Source organism: Macaca thibetana, chromosome 3 (assembly GCF_024542745.1).
Source record: "Macaca thibetana thibetana isolate TM-01 chromosome 3, ASM2454274v1, whole genome shotgun sequence".
In the NCBI taxonomy this organism is placed as follows: Eukaryota; Metazoa; Chordata; class Mammalia; order Primates; family Cercopithecidae; genus Macaca; species Macaca thibetana.
The window spans coordinates 35,543,414-35,569,792 of record NC_065580.1 but is presented as its reverse complement, the minus strand read 5'-3'; the positions used below and the strand labels follow the sequence as shown (position 1 = coordinate 35,569,792).

Below are 26,379 nucleotides of genomic sequence, written 5' to 3'. Positions count from 1 at the left end.
TGTTAATTTCTTAGTTTGGATGAGTGTATCATGGTTATTTAAGATGTTAATACTGGACAAGCTGCAGGAAGGGCACATGCAAACTTGGTGTAGATCTTTACAACTCTTTTGCAAGTCTGAAATTAACTTGAAAAAAAAAGTTAAAAATAAACTCAAGGAATCCAGATTAGCTGAGAGGCAGTATAGAATTTGCCTTCCTAGATTCTAATCTCAGCATTGCCATTTTTCTGGCTGCATTATCACTTCCCCTAGAATGCAATCTCCAGGGAAGCAGAGAACTTGTTTTACTAATTATTGTATTGCCCAGTGTGTATCAATGTTTATCAATGCCTAGCATATAAGTTCTCAATAAACATTTGCCTATGAAAACAAAAATAACAAGCACTGGAGTAGGAGACAGAAAATCTGAATTACAGGTCACAACAAATACCTCACGTCACCAAGATGCCATTTAACCTTTTGTTTTCAATCTCCATAAATTGATGGTGCTGGGTAAACTAGCTATACTATAATATTCATTTTATTTTCAGAATTCTTATGATTTTAGAAATATATAGAACAAAATCCATCAGGAGGATCCAATTCAAGCGCTCACTATTTGTAAATCAGGGGACACAAATTATTTTTGTTGTGGGTGTGTAGCTTCCAGTGTATAGCAAACCAATGGCTATGCATAGCTCTCTCAGGAAAGACTCAAGAACTTTAATTTTTTCCAGGATAAAGAGAAATATGTACTATAAGATACATACCTGAATTCATTTATAGATGGCTTTGTTATTTCATTATTACCTAGGTCTATGATTATACTCAGAATTAAATATACAAAATAATTTTAATATGAAACACTTCTTAAAATTAGAAGAGAAAACTGATCTGTTGAATAATTATTATTACTTTTAATCTGGTATCTAAATACAGATTTTTAACTGACAAATTTTACTATGTAAAGCCCCAGAACAGGGTAATGGCCACCAATGATGGAGGAACAGGGATTACAGTTGCCAAAGGCTGAGAGACCAAAGTCAATTTCTTACAGCTTTTAAAAAGGTAAATGATAGCTGAGAGACTGGCAATCATAGAAACTGTCATGTCCAAGGTAAAGTTTAGTAAAAGAAAGACTTTCCTTTGTTCAAGAAGAAAAAATCATGCACTGACAGCCTATGACATTTTACTTTTGGTATGAATACCAACAAAAATATTAAAACGCAATTCATTGACACTATAAAATTAATGGTATTTATATAATTCTGGAAAACTTGAGAGCAGAAGGTGAAAAGAAACCAATAAAAAATTAAGTTACTCAATATCATTTTAAAGATATATGTAAATCAAAAATATTCTGCTCCCAGAGCCCAGCTGGTACAAGCAGTACTAGGCACATGATCGGTGATCAACTGTGGTTTACTAAATTGAATCAAACTGAAGAGCACTGACAAAATGTTTCTGATGTTATCCTCCTGAACCTATTGAAATTCCTATGTGGTTCATGGTTATTGTAGACCTAAAGTTCTAGTGATGCAAAGCACCATGGAGATTATCTGGGCCGAATGGTTCATTGTACGCATGAAGACATTAGGTTACTTATCCAAAATCACAACGTGAGGATTAAAACTCAAGCCTCCTCAAATATACCTCAGTATTTTTCAGTAACACCTTCTGATTTTTAGCTTATGATGTGCATATATATTCCTGCCTAAACATGTACGAGAACACTATAAAACCTTGTTTGATTTCCTGTGCCACCTGTGAGGTTAGCCACATTACTCTAGACAATGTATTTGTATATGAGATGAACATATAGTGGGTAATGTATGCTAAAGTCAGAAATGCTAATTGGCATTCCTTCTAGGGCATTCCTTCTAGTTAAATTGTGACTGCATTTGCCTTTCTGAGTAATGCTGGAAAGTGAAAATACAGATCATTGCACAGAGGGTGTTATTTTGTTTCCTGGTTGGAACTACCTTCCCAGGCAGAGTTGATCTTTTCCAACAGGTATAGATTTTTCTGAGACATATTTAGCCTCTCCCACAATGCAGCATCAGAACAATTCAGAGAATGGTGAGGGTAGTGGGGAGAAGACACCAATCTTAGAGTGTTTTAATATTAAAATTTAAAAACATTTATCATCTGGATTTTATAGATGAGCAAACTATTATTAATAAAATAAATTTGCCTTGAGTAAACACTCTCATTTCTTAGATTGAATAGTTTTTAAAATCTAATACATTCATCTGATGTGGTGACTTTATAAATTATTTTAGAGAAAGTCATTTTTATGCCCAAAGTTAAATTTGCATTACATATATAATTACATATAAATAAAAACCTGCCTCAAACTTTCATTCTCAAAAAATGTGCCTTTAGTTTATATGTGAATCTGGGAACATAATATACAGCATCAAATAAATAAAAAATATGAGACTAAGTATTTTTCTTGGAAAATATTGCTTTCACTAAAATAATAGCACTTGACTACTTTGCATTTTTTACAAAATAAAATATATTGAATATACAATATATAGGTTTGTTGAATATAGCTAAATCACTGCTTATAAGAAAATTTATAGCATGAAATGTTTCTATGAGAAAAGAAGAAGATTTCAAATCAATTATGTAAGTTTTGACTTGAAGAAACTAGAAAAAGATAAGCAAATTAACCAAAGAAAGTAGAATCAAGGAATTATTAAAAATAAGAGAATAAATCTATGAGATAGACAACAAATGACAGAAAAAACTCAAATCAGAAGCTTGTTTTTTGTGAAGTAAAATAATAATAATAATAATAGATAAACCCCCAGCAAGATACACTCCTTGCTCAACAAAAGAGGAAAAAACACAAATTACCAATATCAGAAATAAAGGAGGTTGTATCAGTAGAAATTCTGTATATACACAATATCTGCTTAACCCTGGAGAAGGCAAAATTTTCCTGAAGAGGATATAAGATGCATTGACTATGAAAGAAATAATTTATCAACTGGGGTTTAACAAATTGAAAACTGCGACTCCTGAAAAACATGACTAATAAAGTTAAACAGAAAGCCACAGATTGCAAGAGACAGTATCTATAATACATGTACCTGATGAAATACTTGTAACCAGCATATATAAAGGTCGTTTATACCTCAATAAAAAGACAAACGACCCAAATAAAGAATGGGCAAAAGACTTGAAAATAAAACATTCTAACAGAGAATTTGGGATCCTCTTCATGAGTGTCTTGTCATAGGTTGTCAAATTTATGTCTTCAATAAAACAATAACACTTTGCTATTTTATTTTTGCATAGCATTTATGTTAGTGCATTAATGTTGTTAAAGCAAAGTATTGCTATGACTTATCAAATACACAAGCCTGCTTTCCCTCACACTCCACACTTCATGGAGAAAGCCTAACCAATATGTGACATTTTTGTTTATAGAATGAAGTCTCCTTCTAAGAATTATTCCAAAGGAGTGTGGAAAAGATGGTTTAAAAGGCAGCTCAAGATGTGGTAGGTCAAATAATAATGTAATTTAAAAGCAGAGGAAAAACAGCAGACATCAAATTTGTTCTAAAAAATAATCTCTGGAATTTTTTCCAAAAAAAAACAATTATAAAAATGTACTTTGTAATATAAATACAAAACAACTGGAGTTTCGTTTGGCAGGTGATAATTTCTTATTCTTTATTCTAAAGCAACTTTTTAAAATGTACTTGTTCAACTCAAGAGTCCCATTCCTGGCTACTTGCTGTGCATAATAGAAATTAAATACTAGTTTCTTACTTACAATGGGAAATCAACTCCAGTTGATTCTATTCATATCAGGTTAAAAACAGGTAAAGACAATAGACCTATCACAATATGTAATGTTTATTTATTATAATAACTGATTTTTTTTAACTTTCACATTGTTATAGAGTATTTGTAAAACAATTAAGCCTGAAAAGTTTAAGATCACATTACGGTTCTTTGTTTCCAAGCCAATCAGTCTCCTGAAGTTTGAGAGAATTACTGGCTTTACAAATTAGAAAAGAGAGAATTACTGAATTGTTGTCTCCCTAAAATTGCCCAGCTGCCTCTAATTTGGGAAAGATAAATGCAGGTTAGAAAGATCACTGGAAGCTGCCAAACAGAAGCCAAGCTGAGGGGGAGGAGAGAAACTGCACAATCCATTTACAGATAAAGCTCTTGTGAAGGTGGGGAGGTTTTTCTGAGGAAGTGCCACAGAAAGTTTGTAATAAACTCTTGCAATTCATAGCTGCAGAGTATCAGCAGTAGCTGTTCCCACTTTATACACTGGAACCTTCACCTTTATAAAGCAGAGGTCTGTCTCTTTTCAACAATTTTCATATATATCAAAAGGAAACAGTAAGGATAAGGGATGACACTAAGCTGGAATTAGGCTACAAGGGCTGTTGGGCAAATTTCCAGTGTCATGTCACTGTTCTAGGGTTTATAACTACATATGCCACTAAGAGAAATGACCAATAATTAGAAGGCAAACCTAATTCTGCCTGTTTTCATCCCACATATATATACTGCATATAAAATAAAAGAAACAAAAAAAAAAAAGTTGTCTTACAAGACAATGTAAATGAGCAAATGTTATTCATTTAAGAGACATTACACATTCCCTGTGTCCCGTATGTTTTCAGAAATACACTCTAATTCTTAACAATCCTGCTGCTGAAGTATTGCCAACCTCACTTTATAGACAGAGGAACAGAAACTGTCAGCCTGTCTACATGGGTTCCTTAAGGGTATGGATAATATCTTACTTGACATTGTAGCTCCAAGGCATAACAACCAGCCCATATTAAACTCAATAAATATGTTTTGGAAGAAATAAGGAAATGAATGAATGAGGTACAATTGGGCTGATCTTGAAAAATGCATAAGATTGGAAAAAGCAGAAGCAGGGAAATGAAAGTAGAAAAAAATACCAGGGGAGTGGGGTGGGAGGGGAACCAGCACGTGGAAATGCATATTACCAAAGAGAGAAGCTTATAAGTATAGATGATAACAATCATTTGAAAAGCTATTAGGAAGAAATAATCCAATCTCCTTCTTTCATTACTTGTGCCTGCACCTGACTCGATTCACAAATCCAATACTGACATGAAAAACCCAACTCCAGTAAATTACTTTGTCAGAGTCAGAAAAATATAAACTTCTGACGGGTGCAAAAACTTTTATACTCTGTTCAAGATCTATTTGTTTCTGCATCCCTCATAATCATCTTCACACTAAGTGACTTGAGTCAGCAATAATTAGACATTTCTGAATTCAGTTTTGATATGTTCTTAATTTGTTTTGACATGATATAAAAATGTCAGCTCTCTAGAATCTGAGAACAATCACTTACAGCATGCATATGTTGGAATTTATTCTGCATTGTATGTCCAAGTGAAGAAATTAAAATTCCGTTTATGTTTCACAAGCATAACCACTGTTGACAAGTTGCTATGAAAAGCAGACATTGATTCTGTCATTATTACAAATTATTCATATTTGAAAGGTTCATAGTTTAGTATGTATTTTCCTTTCCTGATTATACAAATGCATAATATTAATAGGAATATTTCCTTCTGAATTATCAAGAGCAAAAATTTAGTATAGGTATGTTTTAAAATTTAAATTCATTAATAATTTTTTGATCTGTCTTGTATGTGTATTAGAGGTATGTAATATAAGAATTGGGGTTTTTTTATCTGCCATGCATTAAATTTAATTTGGTAAAAGGATTATCAGAACTCTCTCCCAGCCAAGAGCCTCTAACATACTATTTTCTTGATTCAATTATTTTTTACGTCTCCCTCTGAAACAGTCTCACTTTGAAATATATATTACTTTTCTACAAAATATAGTGTGTGTTAGTTTTTGGAATCCAAAATGATGTTTTATGATGCTCATTATGTAATGATATATTATTATCCCCATAGGCAGCTCTTGGATCCAGTAAAGCAATATGGTGTATCACATCTAATAGGGCACCATGGTACATTCCTGGAATATCACTTGGAGTTGCCAGGGACTATAACTTAGAAAATTGATGAGCATAGAATAATCTTATAACAAAAAAATATGAAAATGCTGTTTTCAACCAGCTGTTGGTTGACATTGTAGCTTTCAACCTATGGAAAGTAGAAATTCTAGCCTGTTCATTTAGGCAGACACACTATTTGGAATCTCTGAAGAATTGCTCCGTGAGTCTCAAATTCTGATTTGGTGGAAATATTACTGTGTTCCCAGGAGAAATTCCTCCCTTGGACATTAAGACCTCCAAGTTTATTGAGTCCAAGACTGAGGGATAGGAAATGATAATTCTTTATGTAGGTTATATAGTACAATAGTGAAAGAGGTCACTCTCTGCTTTATGCTTTTGTCCCCAGTTCCATACATTCTGAAAATAGGAGAGACAGCAGTATTTATTAGCCAGCTCTACCCATGATCTCCCAACCTGTGAATTCTGGCTGTGAAGGAGACAGCACCGCATATAGCCAATTATTTTAGGCATACACTGCATCCTGTCAGAAAGCACTCTAACCTCGTAGGGTGTTGTCACCCAGACAGTGCCATAACTCACCATTTAGTAGGCTATTTCATTTCATTTTATCAAGGCATATATACGTACATGACAGAGACATGGTAAAACCAGTGAATTCTGTGAGCATGAATCCATTGTCTCACTTCCTTTCTGTAAAATGAGTTCCTTCATTAAAGGCAATGTAATATGTGATACGATAGTGATGAGTAAGGCTTTCTGTACATACGTAAATGATTGTGTGGACAGAAATATTGTAAACATAGAAAAAAATCCATATGTTGGCCGGACATAGGGGCTCACACCTGTAATCCTAGCACTTTGGGAGGCCGAGGCAGGCGGATCACGAGGTCAGGAGATCAAAACCATTCTGGCTAGCACAGTGAAACCCTGCCTCTACTAAAAATACAAAAAATTAGCCGGGTGTGGTGGCAGGCGCCTGTAGTCCCAGCTACTTGGGAGGCTGAGGCGGGAGAATGGCGTGAACCCGGGAGGCGGAGCTTGCAGTGAGCTGAGATGGCGCCACTGCACTCCAGCCTGGGCCACAGAGGGAGACTCCGTCTCAAAAAAAAAGAAAAGAAAATCCATATGCCTATTAAATATCTATATTCATGAGAAAAAAACAAGTCTGCCCACTCCGTAACAGAAAGGATCCAACATAATCAACCAGTCACCAGATGGCCAGATAGATTTCCTGGGGAATAACATTGTTTTGTGGCTTTTTATTGGCCTGTGCTGTTGGTAGGTTGGACACCCAGCAGTGGTGGTAGCCAAAGCAGCCTTTGTGGAAAAAAAAAAAAAAAAAAATCTCTGTGGTTAAGCCCATGAATAAGCTCCATCTATACTGTCACAGTCACTTTGTAAATGGACCCATTGAGTAAGCACCAGGAAGGGTAACAAAAGCAGCTGACTGACATCCACAGGAGGACTCATCTTGCCCATTTGGATACTGACAGCTTCCTCTGCAGTGAATGCCACCTGGAACACACTTACCTAGGCCATGCCTATCCACATGCAGTTTCCCCAGAATTCCTTATCACCAATTTTCTAGTTATTCTTCTTCCCAAGTCTCTTTTATGTTCTTCCCAAGTCTCTTTTTGGTTGCTTCCTATGGATCTTTGTAGATCTATACTAGCATCCATTTCTCATCCCACAAACATGTACCACCTGAAATTTTTCCTTCTGATCGAATTATCTGTATCACTGTCTCCCATGACCATCTCAAGTGGAGCTGTAATACAGTGTCCAGCATGAGGGCACGCCTATCTCTCAACCAGATCATATTCTGACACCATAGTGTATGGATCCTTCTATAAACTGGTTCATTTTTTCTTTCATTTAAGTGGTAATAGGGAACTCTTCGTGAATCCATAGTTGTTTGTTGTTGTTGTTATTGTTTTGAGACAGAGTCTGTCTCTGTCGCCCAGGCTGGAGTGCAGTGGTGTGATCTCCATTCACTGCAACCTCTGCCTCCGGGGTTCAAGTGATTCTCCTGCCTCAGCCACTCAAGTAGCTGGCACAGGCACCCGCCACCACGCCCTGCTAATTTTTGTATTTTTAGTAGAGACAAGGTTTCACTATGTTGGCCAGGCTGGTCTCGAACTCCTGACCTCAAGTGATGCACCCGCCTCGGCCTCCCAAAGTGCTGGGATTACAGGCATGAGCCACCACACCCAGCTAGAATCCACAGTTGTTAGTTGAGGGGTTAATAGAAAAGCAGAAGGAGAACATATCATGGGAGTTTGAACTATCTACCTCATGAAGTTTACTTGTAACTTCCAGACCTTAAAATATATTCTCATATAATCTCTACTTTATAGGAATGATGTATTGTGTGGATCTGATAACTCACAGTTTATTATGGGCATTTTGAGTAATACAGTCATTTAGTGAATCATGACTGGGTAATTCAGTTTCCACTATGACCCAAAAGAAGATCAGAACACTTGGCAGAAAAGAGCATATTTCTTATACTATAGATATAGGGTTTGCTAAGTCACATGGCCCAAGCAGAGGTGCCTTTATTTCACTTAAAACTGCTGTTTTAAGGTTTATTCAATAAATAGTTAAAAGTCCCATATCCAAATGTGGCTTATGTTGCCCCCAGAATCTAAGAAGCCTACTAAGTATTATGCCTCTTTTTAACAGTGGGTAATACAAAGTACGGCAAATGGTTTCTTACATTAGAGAGGAAATCTGAACATTCTCTCCTGTATCTGTCAAGGTCCAGTCAAGAGATTAAAAGCAACACTGTAATTTGAAGTGGGAAATTTTAATATAAAGAATTATTGGCTAGTAACAAGTGATTAACTACTACTCAGAGACCTCTTAAGAATATAGGAACAGCAGATGCAGGGATCTGTCCACCTTTAAGGTAGAGGCAGATCACCTAAGGAAGAAGCAAGTTTGCAAGCACGCCCTACCCAAAGCTGAGAACCAGACCTTGATGGAGAAGGTGTAGATGTGGCAGAGAAGTGTGTTGTAATGCCACAAGCCAGGGTTGATAAGCAGGAAACGGCTCATCAGATTGCTGGCAAGATTCACTGGGGAACTAATCACTGGGGTGTTGACAAAACTCATGGGAGAGTGAACACCACCACTGGGTATTTCAGCCACATGCAGAAGTGCTGGCACAATTCACTGGAGGGTGGGTGCACTGGGTGTTCTGCCCACTGCTTCCCACCACATGGAATAAGGATTCAAAAAAGCACATGGGAACCAAGAAAATAAGCCCCTCACTAAATTATCCTTACATTTCCCTCCAGTAGCAATACTTAACATGGTCCAACTGGCAAAGGAGAAACATTTACAGGATTCAGCTTCAGTATTGCAAGCAGGGCAAAGAAGTACATCACTGGAGCTGACAGGCAATACAAATAAGAACTGGCACAGCTGACTCTTCTAGCTTCTTGGCTCCTATATACAACCTTCTACCCCCATTTGAACTTCCTATGCCTCCACCTAGCAAGATAAGCTATCCTTCAAAGAAAAGATGACTTTCTTACCCTTTCTTCCAAATTAGGAGACTCAGTCCCAACTGTTATTCTATCACGAGTTTTATTATTTCTTTCTAAAATTCAGTTACAATCTGACTGAATCCTGTCATCTAAAGGATAAATTTTAAATGTAACCTGAAATAACTTATATATAAAATTGTAATGGGAAAAAGGAAACTAACTGGCATATGCAGATAAAAACCTACATATAATAAATAAAGAAACAATACACAAAGCTACTACAGCCCTCATTTCTATAACTGGTCAAAAGGCCTTAGTGGCTATCTATGATTTCCTTTTTCCACTGCCTATTCTATATTACCTGTGCCCTCAGACAACACCAGCTGGTCAGGATTCTTTATGGGGATGAAACCAAAATCTTTATCACTGAAGTGTCTGAGTTCACAGTCATGTATTATTTGGTTGCTGTAGTTCTCCATTGACTTTTTCTATTAAGAAAACAAATATTAAAAGACCCCCAGAGAATCCTCTGGATTCCAAACATAGTTCTCCTTGGCCCCCATTGTATAGCATCACCATGATTTCTCCTTAGTAATTGGGATTAATCACACCAGCTAGTAGTGGCAGATTCCTAAACTTTCACAGGGTTCGTCTCCCACCCTCTGGCATGCAGAGGTGTTATTAAGGCACAAAGGATGCTTGCTACTTCAGGCTTGCCAGGTCCAATTTGGAAATATCAACCATGTAATGGAGAAGCATGATATTCTGTGGGATATCAAGATAGTCAAGACCCTGCTGCATTATGAGGGAGACTAGAAATGTTGACAGAGACTTGAGGTAAGACAGTGAAGACTTACTGCTGTCCCTGACTCATTAAGACTAAATACATATTATATATTTTCCTAGTGGGAGTTGAAAACATTGAATAGGTCAATAGGTATATGCAAAGAGGTGGAGATACACGGACTTTCTCCAAAAAGACAAGACATCTGTAACCACAGCTACAATTGCTATCATCCTCTGATTAACTTTATGATAATCCACAGCAGCTTTACAACTTGAATAAAATTTGCACCAGCCTAAAGGGTAATTAAATGGAAACACGGTAAGAATCATTATCTTTCCAGTATTTGATGACATCAGTTCTCTTATGGATACAGTATTGTTGTTATTCTTTCTGGGGAAGGAAAGGATTGGAGTACAGTTTCAGGGGCTTTCATTTGACTTTTCCTACTATAATAATCCTCACTGCATAGATCAGAAAACCTATGTAGGAATACTGCCAGTTACTAAGTATATAGATATCCCTCTTTATATACTGGGATTGGACAAATGAACATAATGAGTCTATTGCAATGCACTCATTACTGGATAAATTTAGGTCAGGAATCAAATACCTAGTCATCAAAGACTCCCACTTTGATCAGTGGGCTCCAGTGATGTTTTGAATCTCTGGACCTGAGTCATTAGAGAGCCAGTATCTAAGAACCCTTGGAAGGTCTGGGTGTTTGCTTCTCCCCAGGTTACTGTCCCCTGATAAATGGCCCAGGTCCCACTATAGATGGCTTAGAGAAATATTCATGGTAACCATTTGTAAGCGTGTAGAGGGAGGTCATTCCTTAAAGGCAGCCAGCCGCTTCTTCCATCAAGAGGCTCTAGGTCTGTGAAATGGCTCAAGTCTGAGAACTCTATAACACACACACACACACACACTCTATAAAATATTCCCCATTACAGCACCTTGAGTAAAATTTTTTCTGTCCTCCAGAGTTGAAATTTCTCTGCTCACATACGTCACACAGAACCATAGTAGGCTGCTGTAGTAGGTTGAATGGTGGCCTCTTTTTAGATACGTCCATGTCCCAATACCTGGCACCTGTGAATGTAACCTTACTTTGGACAAAGGGTATTTGCAGTTATAAAGAAATTGAGGGTCTTAAATCATCCTGTATTATTAGCCAGTGGCCCTAAGTCCAATGCCAAGTGTTCTTATGAGAGACAGAAGACACAGACACATGACAAGAAGGCAATGTGACCACAGAAGCAGATATTAGAGTGATATGGTCAAGGAAGCCAATAAATGCTGGAAGCCACCAGAAGCTGAAAGAGACAAAGAAGTATTTTCCCATAAAGATTCCAGAGAAAGTGCAGCTCTGCTGACACCTTGATTTCAGACTTCTTGCCTCCAATACTGTAAGACAATACATTTCTGGGATTTTTTTGTTTGTTTGTTTGTTTTGAGACAGTCTTGCTCTTTCACTCAGGCTAGAGTGCAGTGGTGCCATCTCAGTCTCCAACCTCTGCATCTCACTGCAGCCTCTGCCTCCCGAGTTCAAGCAATTCTCATGCCTCAGTCTCCCAAGTAGCTGGGGTGACAGGCACCTGCCACCACGCCTGGCCAATTTTTGTATTTTTAGTAGAGATGGGTTTTCACCATGTTGGCCAGGCTGGTCTCGAACTCCTGACCTCAAGTGGCACACCTGCCTCGGGCTCCCAGAGTGCTGGGATTACAGGCATAAGCCACTGTGCCTGGCCACATTTCTGTTGTTTTAAGACACCCAGTTCGTGGCAATTTTATGATGGTCCTACTAAGCTACTACAACTGCCCATTTCATTCCTGTGGATATGATGATCAATTAATAGCTGCTACAAATCCCTGCAGGGTCAAACCACTCTATCCATAGTGACTTGTTTCTTTTAAAATATTATTGTGGTAAGAGCATTTAGCTTGAGATCTACGCTTTTAACATATTTTTAAGTGTAAAATACAACATTGTTATCTATAAGCACAATATTGCACAGTAGAGCTCTAGAATGTATTCATCATGTATAACTGAAATATTACATCCATTGATAACAGCAACTCCTATTTCGCCCTACCCTGCTCCCAGCCCTGGACAATCACAATTTCATTCTTTGCTTCCATGAGTTTAACTATTTTAGATACTTTATATGAACGGAATCACACAGTGTTTGTTCTTTCTGACAGGCTGATATCACTTAGTATAACATCTTTCAGGTTCATGTATACTGTCAAATATTACAGGATTTCCTTTTTGCTTAAGGCTGAATAATATTCCACTGCAAGTACTCCATTGCATGTATATTGCATATATCATTTGTTTTATCCATCCACTGGTGAACATTCAGGTTTTTCCCCCACATTTTGGCAATTGTGAATAGTGCTGCAATAAGCATGGCAGTGCTGGTACCTCTTTGTGATCTTTATTTCAATTCTTTTGGATAAATACCCAGAAACAGAATTGCTGGATCATATGGTAATTCTACCTTGTAATTTTTGAGGAACCTCCATACAATTTTTTTTTTTCTTTTTTTTTTGAGATGGAGTCTCGCTCTGTCACCAGGCTGGAGTGCAGTGGTGCGATCTCGGCTCACTGCAACCTCCACCTCCCAGAGTCAAGCGATCCTCCTGCCTCAGCCTCCCGAGTTGCTGGGACTACAGGTGTGTGCCAGCACACCCAGGATTTTTTTTTTAGTAGAGACGGGGTTTCATCATGTTGGCCAGGATGGTCTCGATCTCTTGACCTCGTGATCCGCCCGCCTTGGCCTCCCAAAGTTCTGGGATCACAGGCATGAGCCACCACACCCGGCCATACAACTGTTTTCTACAGTAGCTGCACCATTTTGCATTTTCACCAACAGTGTTCAAGTGTTCCAATTTCTCCACAATCCCACCATCGTTTGTTGTGATTTGTTATTTTGTCCCTAGGGCTTCTAGGGATTTTTCTCTCCTATGGGGAGTAGGTATTTGTAGGAGGTGTCTGAGAAGGTGGCATATAATAAGTAGATCTATTCCAACAACCCATCACCCTGAGTAATGTTTTCCAGGGAAGTGCTGGCATTTCAAACTGATTGGTATAGGCCACTTTTGAGTCCAGGCATCAGTTAACACATCTAGCAATTCTCAACACTTTAAAGCAACACATTAAATCCTGAATTTTAGGCAGAAACACAAATTTGCGTTGATATAATCTTTATCCTTTTAAATCACCTAATACCCTTACACTATGCTCTTACGCATGCTCCCCTGGCTCTTTATAAAATAATGCAAGATCCTGCAGGTCTTCCAGTGTTCAAGCTAACTCATACCAGAACACACTTTTTTCTTCCTCACTAGTATCCTTAACTTAGCAAAAGATCTAATAAGAGTTGACATTTAATTGACAGTACAGCTCTACAAAGTTTAATTAGGCTCCAGACTTAATCCTCACTCACATGTGCCCTTTAAACATATTTTTAAGTATAAAATACAGCATTGTTAACTATAGGCACAATATTGTACAGTATATACAGGAGATAAGTAATTTTGTCACAAAGACTTTCTGAATATCTATCTGGGCCTTGAGTTGGACATTCGAGACTTTCAATTTATCCCTTTCTCTATGGACCCTCTCTAGTGTAAAATACAACTATCTTATCCCACAATTTTTGTCATCAAAGGGATAAATTGCCTCAGCCACTGGATCTCCATATGCTTTACCCCCCATCTGCACCCCATTCTATTCTATGCCACCATTGGTGATAATGTGAGTAATCATGATGCTACCACTTGCTGCAGATTGCCATTATTCCATTCACCTGGCAAGGTTATCCATATGCTGTTCAAATGTGGGAGTAACCCAACCCTAGAATTCCTTTTTTTTTTTTCTCTTTAGACGGAGTCTCGCTCTGTCGCCCAGGCTGGAGAGCAGTGGCGCGATCTCGGCTCACTGCAAGCTCCGCCTCACGGTTCACGCCATTCTCCTGCCTCAGCCTCCCGAGTAGCTGGGACTGCAGGCGCCCGCCACCAAGCCCGGCTAATTTTTTGTATTTTTAGTAGAGACGGGGTTTCACCATGTTAGCCAGGATGGTCTCGATCTCCTGACCTCGTGATCCGCTCCTCTTGGCCTCCCAAAGTGCTGGGATTACAGGCGTGAGCCACCGTGACCGGCTAGGATTCCATTTTAAGCTCAGTTTCCTGAGATCATTTCTGGTACCAATTACTGCTTGGGCCAAGGTCCAGCAGAAATCTGTTGGCTCACTCGAACTGTTTAAGAAGTATTTAATAAAAGAATTTTTTACAATGGAGAGGACCCTAACAAAATCAATACAAAAAATAAAGCATCTTAACCTAGCTACACAAAAGGAAGCCATTTTCATGCTTAAGCTAAAAGAGGAAAAGGAAAGATGACTCTCAAAATTCAGAAAGAGTCATGGTGCAAGAGGGATTACCACCCAACCAGAGCTGTGGTTTGATGTAGAGAATTGCAGCCACTGACAACAGACCAAAAAAGCAGATAGGAGAAACCAAGGGAATACATACCCTCACCTCTTTCTTTCAGACTTCAAATTTCCTATCCTCTCTCCATTTTTCTCCGTAAGTCTTCCATTCCAGTTGTTTCACCCCTGGGTCAACAGGGGAATTCTAAAGTCCTTTATTTCTTCCTCTCTGGCTATTTTCTTCTCACTGCCTGCCTCCCCAACCCTTTCTTCTCTGAGCTACGGGATTCTCCTAAAGTGTCTTACAAAACATCTAACCATTTACATTCCAGTGTAAACCTGCATTTGTCTGTATTAAATTGCTGCCAGTTTATCAGTAATCAGAATGGTCCCCAATCTAGTCCCATCTGTAATTTATTGTTTAGAGAGTTCCCTGAATTGTCTATGAGACCTTGAAAATGACTACATTATGGCAATTTCCTCCTTGATATACTTTCTTAACAACTGCCATGTGCTGTAAAAAATTTTAGATATCCTACAAAATGTGTGGCTGAAATGTTGTCAAATATTTACATAGAACAAATATTTAACTTCTTGATCATTAAACTTGAGAGAAAAGTCTCATTAATTGCTGACTGGAATTAGGAGAAAAATCATGTCTTATGTATATATAACTATGTTGTGTGTGATAGTGAGTAAAATACTGCTATTTGATTATAGATTTTCACTTTTAATTCTTTCTCCATTTGGATACTTTCTATTTAGCCCTTCAGATCTACTCTTCCCCTTACATACTCTGCTCTTTGCCTTGAAGCCCTAAAAATTATAAACTGACTCCTACCCCTTCTGCTTTCCTTTTGGGTTTGGCCAGTGGGAAACCCAAGCAGGAGACTGGAGGAAGGAAGAAGTATGAAATTGTATATTTCTCTAGTTCATGAGATTCCCTTATGCCTGGCTGTTCCCTTCACAACTGGTCATGTTATCATGATCAAGATAACTTGATCCTCTCAGTTATCTTCTTTACACTCTTCCTGGGTTCTCAGACTTTCTCCCCAAATTCATTTGAGACTAGAGGGAGAGACAGCCTGTCTGATACTGGCCCTGTATTCCTTTACTATTCTTTTAGTTTCCCTACCCACTACCCACACCTTAAAATAAGGCCCTTTGTAAATAAACTCTCCTTGGCTTAAGCTATTTCGAGTGTGCCATCCATTTCCTGTTAAGACTGACTGGCAAACCATTACTCATCACCGCAGGTCCCTAATGTATATGTGGTCAAGGTCACTTCTTTGGTTTATTGGAGAAGGGGGTTGTTATGGTTTATTTAACCAAGTTTATTCTTCTTACAATTTCACCATGGTCCACGGGGAGTTTTTCTTGCGTATGCTAATAGCTCCATTGTTTACTCAGAATTAAGGTTTTTTATTTATTTATAGTGTCAATTGTTTTATTGGGATTATGAGAAGGATGGAAGGTGAAAGCAGACAATAAACTGCAAAGATTCAAATGCCTATACTAAAATATGAATTTTTTTATCCTGCTTACAGAAATTTTCAAGAAAGAGCATTTTATAATGTTTCCTCCCCTCCACATACTGATTAGCTTCCTATAACTACATTTTATCTAAAACAAATAACTTGAAAGTTGTCTAGTTTTTATTTGGTTGTTAGATTTTAACTCTAATATACTTGAATTTTTTTTAAAAAATTTAATGTGAAAACACATTTTAAAATGTTTTCTTTACTCCAAAATATTAATTTCAGTAACAAAACTGCATTTCAATTTAGCACTAACTTCCTAACAACAATATACTTATATAGAAATGTTTTCTCTTGATATAACTCAAAATACTTATGAAAAACAAAAAATAAAATCAATAAACAGATTAAATTGCATTTCCATACTCTGTGACCTCTGTATTACCCTATAAGCAGTGAACAAAATGCCGATCATCAAACAAATATTCCTGGATCACCTAAGGAGGAGGTCTCTGGGATTCTATAATCTTAGGTGTTGTGTCTGAGTGATGTTTCCATCTGATCTCATCAATTTCAGGATCATCAAGTATAAATGAAGCCAGCACTGGAATCTGAGAAAAATAGTTCTTAGCCAGGATATGCTTGTGTTTGATCTTGTGAATAAACGAGCGTTCATATCCCTGCAAAGAAAAAAATCAAATCCTAGTAAATATTGCAGATATATTTTGCCAGATAAAAATACTGTCATGCCTCGGTGCCTTTGCTTGTCAATTCTTTCATCCCAGATTACATTTATTTTTCTCACATTGTCTATCATCATTCACGACTCAGTTCCTATGATACTTTAACCTGGAAGTCTTCCCCAACTCTCCCTGTGACTTCTCTAAGTTTAAATCGCTGCTAGTTACCAACTCAGTATTCATTCTCTCTTCCATTTGAGCCAGAGGCCTGATTTTGTACAGGGTGTGATATGTCTAGCTTTCTTAGTCTTTATTCTAACTGGGGGTGTCTAGTTAGAAAATATATATATATATATATATATATATATATTATTAATGTTATAGATATTGAGGTCAGAAAAAACAAAAATAAAAAAAACAAAACAAGGAAAGTCTGAGAAACTGTCACCACCAAGAAGCATCTAAGGAGACATGACAACTAAATGTCTTCCAAGATTATTTAATTATACACTATATATAATCTTATATAATTATTTATATATATAACTGAATAAAGACTTTTAAAGGGACTTTTAAGAGTGGGAAGACTCGCCTATTAAGCACCTCTAGCCTTTTGCCATTACTGAGAGGTACATGTAATGAAGTAGATGAACTAGCTCTCCTATCACTAAGAGTCCATCAAGCATGAGAGAGAAAGCTGAAGATTAAATATGGCTGAGGAAAAAGTGAGATAGCCTGAATTTCTGAGAACGAGGTGAGCCACCATAATAGCCCCAAACCGCCAACATTTGAACTTTCTTGTTACATAAGAAAAGTAAACTCACATTTGATTAAATCATTATAAATTGATTTTTTCTTCTTGTAGCTGAACCCAAATGCAGCTGAGACAACAAAAAGTTATATTCATTAAATTTTCTTGTTTCTCTGTAATTACTTAGTACAGTATTTGGCACATTCAAAAGTAAATTCTGGTTAAATTAATAAATATAATCTATTACCTATTAATCTTAATTGGCTCTCTTTTCAGTCAAATCACAAATACTACCTACACTTCTTCCTAAAATTTATTTTCTGAGAATAAGACATTCCCTGTATTAAAAAGGTCAAATCAAAGATAAAAGAAAGTCCTGGGTGAAAGGACCAAAGGAGAAGAAAGCATTATATAGGAGTATCCTGGGCTTTTTAAAATTTCTTCTTAACAGAAAAATTTACTAGGTTAGAATATTCATCTTTTGAGCTAATCTAACTCTGTTTCTACTACTTCATAGCCCATATTTCATTCAAGAAAAACACACTTTATTATGCTATATTAACTTACACATGTACAGAACTTTACAGGTTTTTAAAGTGCCTTTACAGAACTATAAATTAGTAAAGATGAGATAAATTATGATATATGTGTTCAAGGCACTAATAAGTAACTCTTAAATAATTGAATATATTTCCATATTATATTATTTATATTGTTAAGTAAAGCAAAGACACTCTGAGTCATTTAATATGAAATTCCTGCTACAGTAAAAGTGTATATACTTACATACACATAGAAAATTTCCAGAAGGATTTCAATACATTATTATATATATAAGAAATAGTAGTTATCATTGTAACATGGAGATAGGGATGCGTGGACATCAAGAGACCTTTTTTTCCCATTGAAATAAGGTCCATTCTCTTGAAATAGCCATGTGATGGTTTTAAACTATGTCCACAAATTCTTTGGGTGTACAAATAGTTCTAAGAATATTACAGAAAAGTCCCATATACCCCACACCCACATTTTCCTGAATGTTTCTCAATCTGGGTTTGTCCTATGTTTTCTTCATTATTAGACTGAAGGGATGGGTTTGGGGAGGAAGACCACAGGGGTGAAGTGCCCTTCTCCTCACATCATATCAAGGGTACATACCGTCAACATGACACCACTCCTGCTGTTAATCTTGATTACCTGGCTGAGGTAGTGCTTGTCAGGTTTCTCTACTGTGAAGTTCCTCCTCTTCCATCCATAATATACTCTTTGGAAAGGAGTTATGCACAGCCCACACTTAAAGGGTGGAGAGTTATTCTCCAACTCCTTAAGAGTGGAGAGTATATACATAAATTATTTGGAATTCTACATGGGAGATTTGTTTATTTGCCTTCCTTTATTTATTCATTCAATTATTTTTAAAATGTTTAAATTGATAATAATTGTACATATTTATGGGGTACATCGTGATGGGATGATACACATATCCTGATCAGAGTAATTAGCATATTCATCTCAAATATTTATTATTTCTTTGTGCTGGGAACTTTTGATATGCTGCTTCTAGCTATTTGGAACTATATATTGTAATTAACTATAGACAACCTACAGCGGCACAGAACAGTACTAGAACTCACTCCTCCTATCTAGCTATAATTTGTGTTATCCTTAACAAATATCTTCCTATTCCCTCAACCTCTGAGACTTTTACTTTCTACATTACATTTTTTACTATGTTCAGATTCTAAGCCAATAATATATTGCTTTTATGAAAATTAAAAATGCATCAAAAATTTTTAAAGCGCTTTCATAGTTACTACGTAAGTTTATTCATGCCAAAAAAAACTATGTGGAAAGCTTTAAATAATGGTCTACTCAAAGCTTCCCTATGATGAGATACCATTATCTCTTTTTTATAGACAAGAAACTGGGTCATTGAGACATTCACAAATTTGTCCAATTTCTCCCAACTCATGAATGGTAAAGCTAGAATTCAGAGCCAGGGCTGCTTTTATCCTCTTTACTGATTCCACTTATTTAGCTAATCTTTCTAAAAATCTATGAAGCAAAGAGGGCAGGTTTGAATGTAAAGTTGTCAGTGACAGAGATTTGAGTAAATGGGTCAGGATTACTGATTTTAAGTCCACGATTGTTCCTACTTTGGCCAATGTGCACACAAGGAGAGATCAATCTGCTCCACTTAAAGTTCACATTAACGAAAAGTGTTTTTCCACATTTCCTATACCTGTTTCATATTAACTTTAAAGCATTTTTTAACTTCTTAAGAAAGCAAATATCTCTGAACATTAAGAAAATTCTGAAAATGTTCCATCTTTCTGCAAGACACAAACTACTCTTTAACTGGGCTGAAAGTTAATAGTTAAAAGACTGTATCAGCCCAAAATCATAAAAAAGGCAAATGTTCTTCCAGTTTGTCTGGTTGCAAATCTTGGTGCCCTTTATAGAAATTCGATAAGACTGGCATTCTGAAATTAGAAATGCATGTGAATAGAACATTTAATTCGATACTGCAGTAATTTGATTAAATGCACAAAGGGAGTTGTGTGGATTAATTGAAGAAGCACTGGAATATCAGCTTTGGGAATGAACCTCAATCTCATCATGGGTCCTAGATGAAATGATACTGCTAGTATTTACTATGCTTCCTGTGGTTAAATATTTATGAGGCAGCTTAGTTTACTAAATATAACATTTAAGACAGCTTCAACTTATTGCTACCTTTTCTTTCAATCCCTAGAGTGAAATTTTCCTTAGCCTTGCTTCCTAAAACTAAAAAAATATTTAAAAACTAAAACCTTAGCTAGTTTCTTATCTTTATATTAATCACCCCTTGTTCCATGAAAAAAACAAACAGGGAATCACACTATTTTAAATGACTATTGTATTTTGTAATTTCTTTACTTTACTTAGCTGACATTTTTTATAGAATTAAAGAATGCAGAGAATCAGTATTAATTATTGGGATCCTGAACTTAGTGTAACTGGAACTCTCTAGGAACTCTTCAGGAGCCCCTCAATTTACCCATCAAAATGTTTTACAGATTGCATCATGTAAGTTACTAAAATTACAGTAAATGGCATTTAATGTTTATAGTGCTTGCTCCGCTCCTGGCAAGTTGGAAGCAAATGAAAAATGGAGCATCAGAACTACACTCCATCAGTATGATTGCCATTTAGAGCACAAAATTATGAAAAAAATTTGAGAGTTGGGTGTTTTTAAGCAGACTCAAGATAATTAATCAAAGAAGGACAGATTCTGGGTTCCATAATACCTATCTGGTGGTAATGCACATTTATTCATTCAACAAATACTTAGAAACTCCACTCTGCAACAGTCAGCATTGTAGGTATCAGAGAAATAGATGTAAATAAGCTGAACAAAATCGCTGCCTTCATGGAATTTACTGTGGAATATGCTTAAACTTGTTATTAGGAGAGACTGGTATGATGTTTAGAACTTGTAATATGTTCAAATCTCTTATATATACCTTTTATTTAATCTGTGCCATATATGCCATTCATATATTTTTTTGCTGTTAATCCATAAGTTCTGTTTCTTAATCTGATGGAAGTATTTAAGCATGGAATATATTAGAAGGCAGTCCAGTTAGCTCTAATAATTCCAATGATTAAATTAACTTCACAAATGAAATTCATCTTTCTTACCTCTTCAATACTTGTTAGGTTGAGATGAGCAGCCGCTTCATCTTTGGTAAGAAGAATACAGTTCCAGGGGGACCACTCCAGGGATTTATTCCATCTGACCATGACCAGATCACTGAGATCGTCCCAGGCACTGAGGACGGACTGGGACGCCCAGATGTTCTCTGTCAGGTACTGAATGTCTTGTAGCTGCATGTCAAAGCAAGTTTTAAAAACAATGTAGTTTAAATTCGTTTAAGATTATTATATTACTTGAGCAAATAATTAAGTTATAGAGTATTTTTAAGTGAAATATTATTCACTAGGTTTCAATGACACATAGCCCCTTATTTTTCACTAAACTTCTGTTCATTTTGCCTAAACTACATTATCAGTCTCACAGTTGTGTCCCCATCTCTAAACCAGAGTAAGCAGTATAAATTTATTTCAGTATGCTAATTTTATCTTAATATAATCTTAATAATACTGTAATGTTACCATAATAAACATATGGTATTCAATGATTTTTAAAAACTCATTAGTAAGTACCATCTTAATTTCAGGACCATTGTCGAGACCCTTTAAAACCTTTTACTGCCATTTTACAAATGAGGAAGTTGAGTTTTTTTTATATGGAACACTTCACAAGTTTGCATGTCATCCTTGTCCAAGGGCCATGCTAATCTTCACTGTATGGTTTCAGTTTCAGTATATGGGCTGCTGAAGCGAACACAGGAAGTTGAGATTTAATAAAGATAAGTAATTCACTTAGTGTTAATTAAAAGACTTGGTTGTTTCAATAAAAAAGAGGGGTAATGAAATTGTTGTTTAAAACTTTTTTAAAAATGTAAACTTTATTAGCTAAAACTCTTGGAATGACTTTTTATCATGGGGTCTGCATTATAAATTAAGAATTGCCAGAGAGGGACAAACTCAACAAAGTATAAGCATGTAAAAAGAACATTTTTTTTAAAAGCTTCTGTGAAAAACTGTGAGAGCAGAAATATTTTCTGTAAAATGAGTAGACAAAACCTAACAATTTGCCAAAGTAAAAAACAAAAAGAACCTGTAATCATCAGCTATGACAGTATTTCATAAATTGATAATTCAATATATTAAGCTCAACTAATGCATTCTAGCTTTTACTTAATGCTAAAAAAGACAATACTCTGTACATAGCTGCTATGAAAAATAAATTTATAGACTTTTAAAATTCAATGTTTTATATATTTTACTTACATTCAAAATGCATCTTGTTTACATTTTTGTTTTTAATTTACTTGCTCAACTGTACTAATAATTTTGAAATTGTATCATACAGAATAACATGTTTATTTGCATGTAAATGTCAAATATGCACATGATAAGTGTGATTGGCAGTCTCTAAGAGCTTTCTACCTTTCAAGTAGTCATTGTACTTGAAATTTTTGCAGTAATACAGCAATACTATTGCCTATTAGGCAGTATTTGTATGCATTACAGATAAATGAGGTGACTAGTACAACACTCAAATCTCTTGTCTAAGCAGAATGTTTACTTTTTGTATATATTAGCTTTCACCTTTTCATTTTATATGACATCATGTTCACATTTAATATATGCTAATCTTTGCTGTTGTTCACCAGATTTACTGTTTATGAGAATGTTCAAATATTCAAATTATGCCTCAAATACTATTACTGAAATAAATATTAATCAAAATTACACCAATTACAAGGGGGGAAGTTACTGGACACTCATATTTGTCTGCTAATCCTAGACATTGGAAAAGTAATATAAGAGACCAAAACCCTACACAGATACAGTATTGAAATTAAATCACATCTAATGGAGATTATCCTTATCTGAAAGGTTACAATGCTCCACTAGAATTTTTTCATTCAATATGTGTAATGGTTGATTTTACATCAACTTGATGAGGCCACAGGATACCCAGATATTTGGTCATATGGTATTCTGGTGTTTATGTGAGGGTAGTTTTGGATGAGATTAACATTTAAGTCAATAAACTGAGTAAAGCAGATTGTCTTCCATAATGTGAGTGGGCTTTATCCAATCAGTTGAAGGCCTGAATAGAACAAAAAGTTGACCCTGCCCCCAAGTAAGGAAGACTGTTCTTGCCTAATGGCCATTGAATTGAGACATTGGCTCCTCCTGGTTCTATAGCAGCCTGCTGGTCGTCAGACTTGAACTGGGCCATCAGCTGTTTAGGTTTTAGATTTACCAGCCTCCATAATTATGTGAGAAAATTCCTTGTAACAAATCTCCTTATATGTATATATATATATAGCATATATGTATAAAATTTCCTGTTGGTTCTGTTTCTCAGGAGAAATCTGACTAATACAACATGGAATATTGAGGCAGCACTTGTTGGTGACTTATATTAAAGCCCTAGTACATATAAGATTCTCTACAAGGAAATATACATCTGTCATGTCAACAATTCCTGAATAAAAGTAGCAAATAAGAATTTAAGCTGATATAAACATCAAATTTATTAATAAAATATTCATTCTATTGGACAAAATATGTAATCATTTTAATTTGTGTTTTTCAAACTGTGGGTTGCTACCTCTTGGGTGATACCAAAGTTTTCCAAATGGAAATTAGAATAAGTAGACTGAGACTGAATAGAAAACATCAGAGTGCATCCATAGGGGTAAAGATAAACATTATTTTGGAAACTCTTATTTCTGAGGCAGAACAGCATGTGTTTACATGTATGGATTCTGGGACTCAAACTGCCTAGTTTTCAATCTTGGTGCTGGTACTTAGTAGCGTAAACTTGGACAAGTTTGTTAACTGCTCAGTGCTTCACTTTCCTCATCTGCAGAATAGAAATAAGGCTATTTTGATGGGAATTTTGTGTTGATTAACTCAATAAAGTATGTAAAGCCATATAGGTACTGAGTATTGAGAATTATCATGCATGCCTATATCAGGTTGTCATAAAAATACATTTTTACTGTAGATTGAGATTTAAGAGTTTGAAAGCTACTGATTTAGAAGAATTTTTTAACAAAGCACATCACATTTGGTACCTGTTTTTAAATCTCTATAAAGTTTTATATTCATAGTAGTGCCTATTTTCCTATTTGGTATTAAACACAGTTTAGTTCATTTTAATTAATAACTTTAATTTACAGAAAATTTGCCCTTATTTGACAGTCTGTGAACACAAATATCATTAATGAGGTGAATAGTGCACTATAACATACTTTTATTAATAAGTGGCTCATGTTGGGTAGTCATATCAACAACAAGTAAGTCCTTCTCTTTTCTCACTCCCTTACGTAAGTCCAAACAGTGTCAGGAATTTGTTTTTATTTTGTAGAGACACAGACTATCCTCTGGCCTAAACAACCCAATAGAAGTCATGGAATAACCAAAGAGACCAAAGTAGTAGTTAAGTTAGGAATTCAGGTCAGAGTTCTTGATCTCACAGGCTCCACCCTCTCACAGAGCTAGGAGAAGTTCTTAAGAGAAGTAGATTGCGGATAGGGTCAATGATCCAATGCAATGATTCATCCAAAAGAACTCTGGCCAGAAATTTTCCAGTTGTGTGGTATCATACCAACACTTTACATAGACAAGTATCAAAGTCTTTCCCTAAGGTTTTTTTTTTTTTTTTTTTTTGTTTTTTAAACTTTCTATAAGCCTTAGCTTTCACTTTTGGTGTTATTTACCATTATGGTCACATTCGGTTTACACTAATTAGTACTGTTATTCATAAACACTAGTATGTGTATATGTAACATCAGTTTCTGTAAAAGTCATTCATTCATTCAACAAATATTGAGGGCCTTAAATAAAAACTTGGTACTGTATTAGGTTATAGAGGTATAATGGTGAGCAGGAGGAATAAAAAGCATACTCCTGCCCTTACAGAGCTTACAGTCTAGTGGAATAGAGAGTCATTAAACAATCACACACACACACACAAACACGCATAAGATTGCAAGACAGCCTCCTTGACAGGCTTCAGCTATAATTGGCACCCCTTATTGACCATACCTGCATCAAGAAAGCAATTTTAGAATCATCTTCATAATCAGCTTCTGTAAAGTAGAGCTGTTGAAGTAAACATCTGTACTTCAAAAATGATTCTCGTTTTTGAGCCTCATTCTCAAGGCTAATGCAGTTACGACACCGGTATATGCGGCGTGAGGTGGATGATATAGAAAACTCAGTAGAAGGCAAATAAAGCTGGCAACTGTGGCAAAAGTAAATCTTTTTATAAAATTTCAATGGGTCTTGAGGGACCTAAATAGTAAAAAAATAAATAAATAAATAAGCCAGGCCAGGCCAAATATGATCCTAACCAATAGAAGCATCAAGGGCTAACTTATCTTAGAATGAGATTAAAAAAAAAAACAGTTGGCTAATTTCCAAAATTATATTTTCCCTTAACTTCTTATTCTATAGAAAATCTAAATTTCAAGCAGTATTTATTCATCCTGCCAAAATACTGAAAATCTGTTATTCATCAATTCTTAGATATTCGTTGTAAAATCACTTAGAAAATTAATTGACTGAAAAAAATAGTAGGAGGAGGCTTTTTATTGTTAAGAAAAGTTTAGATTTTTTTCAGTTCTACATTAGTTATTCCTATAGGCAATAGCTAGATTCACATATAAGTAAAAACCCACTAAACCAATTGTTCTTCTCGTTTAATTTATCTTCAAAATAAATTTGGATTAGTTCAAATGATTAATTTTCAAAGTTTGAAATTCTATGTCTAAAACAATAGACAGAGAGTAATTCTATCAACAAAATAATCAATCCAATCATTCACTATGGGCTAAAAATTCACTATTCACTATGGGCATGAATGAATGAGTGAACTGTGAACATCTCAACACAAACTGAATCAAGATGTATATAAGCCAGTCTTTCCTAATTTATGGTACATCAGTACCTCTGGCTTCCATGAAAGTAAAGATCAAGCAGCAACAGAGTTTGCATGTGATATATAAGACTTTCAAAAAATATTTTTATAAAGAAGGAAATAGACATCAATGTTCTATAAATCTATAAATTTTTTCTCTTACTCAATATAGATTTAAAATATTTACCATTATAATCCCTTCCAATGTTTTACTTT

General features: G+C 35.8%; 1 protein-coding gene and 1 non-coding gene across 4 annotated transcripts in view; both read right to left on the bottom strand.

The window, feature by feature from the left end:
* Nucleotides 1–16,340: 16,340 nt before the first annotated feature.
* The window catches only part of IQUB (IQ motif and ubiquitin domain containing), an 80,156-nt gene continuing 70,117 nt past the window's right edge, over nt 16,341–26,379 (bottom strand). For all 3 annotated transcript variants that reach the window (XM_050782609.1, XM_050782607.1, XM_050782610.1), the window contains 3 exons: nt 25,290–25,538; nt 21,297–21,482; nt 16,341–16,861 (listed from right to left, as the gene is read on the bottom strand). In XM_050782609.1, coding sequence (XP_050638566.1) covers nt 16,679–16,861; nt 21,297–21,482; nt 25,290–25,538 — 618 coding nt within the window. In that variant the 3' untranslated portion in view covers nt 16,341–16,678. The remainder of the gene's footprint in view (nt 16,862–21,296; nt 21,483–25,289; nt 25,539–26,379) is intronic.
* On the bottom strand, nt 21,899–22,005 carry LOC126951754 (U6 spliceosomal RNA). The gene has a single exon (XR_007724622.1). It is a non-coding gene; the product is annotated as a U6 spliceosomal RNA (small nuclear RNA).